This window comes from Augochlora pura, unplaced genomic scaffold (assembly GCF_028453695.1).
Source record: "Augochlora pura isolate Apur16 unplaced genomic scaffold, APUR_v2.2.1 APUR_unplaced_6371, whole genome shotgun sequence".
In the NCBI taxonomy this organism is placed as follows: Eukaryota; Metazoa; Arthropoda; class Insecta; order Hymenoptera; family Halictidae; genus Augochlora; species Augochlora pura.
The window spans coordinates 16-1,355 of NW_027586934.1; the positions used below are offsets into that span (position 1 = coordinate 16).

The 1,340-nt window shown below is 49.9% G+C and overlaps 1 protein-coding gene across 1 annotated transcript; it reads right to left on the reverse strand.

Moving 5' to 3' along the window:
- Window positions 1-422: 422 nt before the first annotated feature.
- LOC144478018 (uncharacterized) lies at window positions 423-1,022 on the reverse strand (the record flags this gene model as incomplete). Its single annotated transcript, XM_078195741.1, has 2 exons — window positions 423-732; window positions 837-1,022. Coding segments are annotated over 2 exons (496 nt in total), but the record flags the coding sequence as incomplete, so codon positions are not given.
- Between the last annotated feature and the right edge of the window lie 318 nt (window positions 1,023-1,340).

Genomic DNA, 1,340 nt, shown 5'->3' on the forward strand with positions numbered 1-1,340 from the left:
TGCTAACAACTGAATAAACAAACTGCTTAGCAATCGATGTACCTCGGCAATCAGTCTCCGCCGCGGCATTCTCACTGACGATCGGCGTTGCGTAGCGTGCAGTGATGTCGCGGCGCTCCGTTCAGCAGAAGTACCACGGCGGAGAACCCGCCCGTAGCGAAAGGGTTAAGGGAGCCCTCCGCGCAATCTTTCGCTTCTCTCGGCGCCACTTTGACACGCGCGCGTTCGCGAATCCTTTACCACGATGTAACGCGGCTTTTTTTCCTGGTACCGTGGCTCACCGTTGCGGTCCGCCGCTTTCTCGCCGCGGCCAAGGATTCCTGCCGAATTGGTCGAGCTTTCGTTTACGAAGTATGCTTTATTGAAGGTTGAACAATCATCGTGGACAGGGCGACGAGCTTACGGTAACGGTATGATTAGGATTACGATTTGTCGTCGACGATAGGCACGGGCTTCGCACCGGGTACGTTCAGATCGAGAGTCCAGGTGAAGGTCTGCGTTTGGTTCGTCGCCGGGTGGAAGATCTTTTCGACGTGTCGCAACACACCGTCCTTAGAGCTCTCCTCGATGTTGCAAACGTACGTGGTCCCGTTCGCAGTGCGACCCGATAAAATGGTCGTCGATACTGTGTTAACGTCCGACACGACGACGTTGCCGCCGCCACAGACGACGTCGCCGTTTATCGATTGCTTTGTGCCCGTATCTGCAACAAATTCGACGGTTACCTCGCGCCTGGAAAGACTGCGTCGAAATAGGCGAAATCGGAGAACGTATGAGAAAACACTCGACGGTGAAAGGACCAGCTGAAAAGTTGTGGAACTCTGGCGCTGGCATACCTATGTTCCCTTTCGAGTCTTCCGCCAGTTGTCGAGCCGCCGCCACCTCGCGATTCACCCTCTCCGCGATCCTGATTCAATTGCTGCACGTTCGCTTGAATATTTCTGTTCAAGTCGCCGAGACCGTTGGTCAGTCCGCTCAACCAATTCGGCCCAAAGATAGCCTGGCCGTTCGCGCCGCTGCTGCTGCAACATTCGCGAAACGTTTATGTAGCGTTTGAAACAGCTTGCGTTAGTCGGACTGCGCGTTTGGCGTAACTAACCTGCGCAACAGTGCACAGTGGTCCGGATTGGCGCAAGGTGTGCCGTGGCCCTATAACTTGTCATTCGTAAGAGGTATAAACGCGAAATTTAAATTGATCAATGAAATAATGACAGGTTATGGATTAATTAAGGAAAAATACATTAATTTCATTAGTTATTATTATTATTATTATTATTATTATTGTTATTAATTTTCTAATTATAATTACAACTATTAATATTATATTTCTTATTATTTCA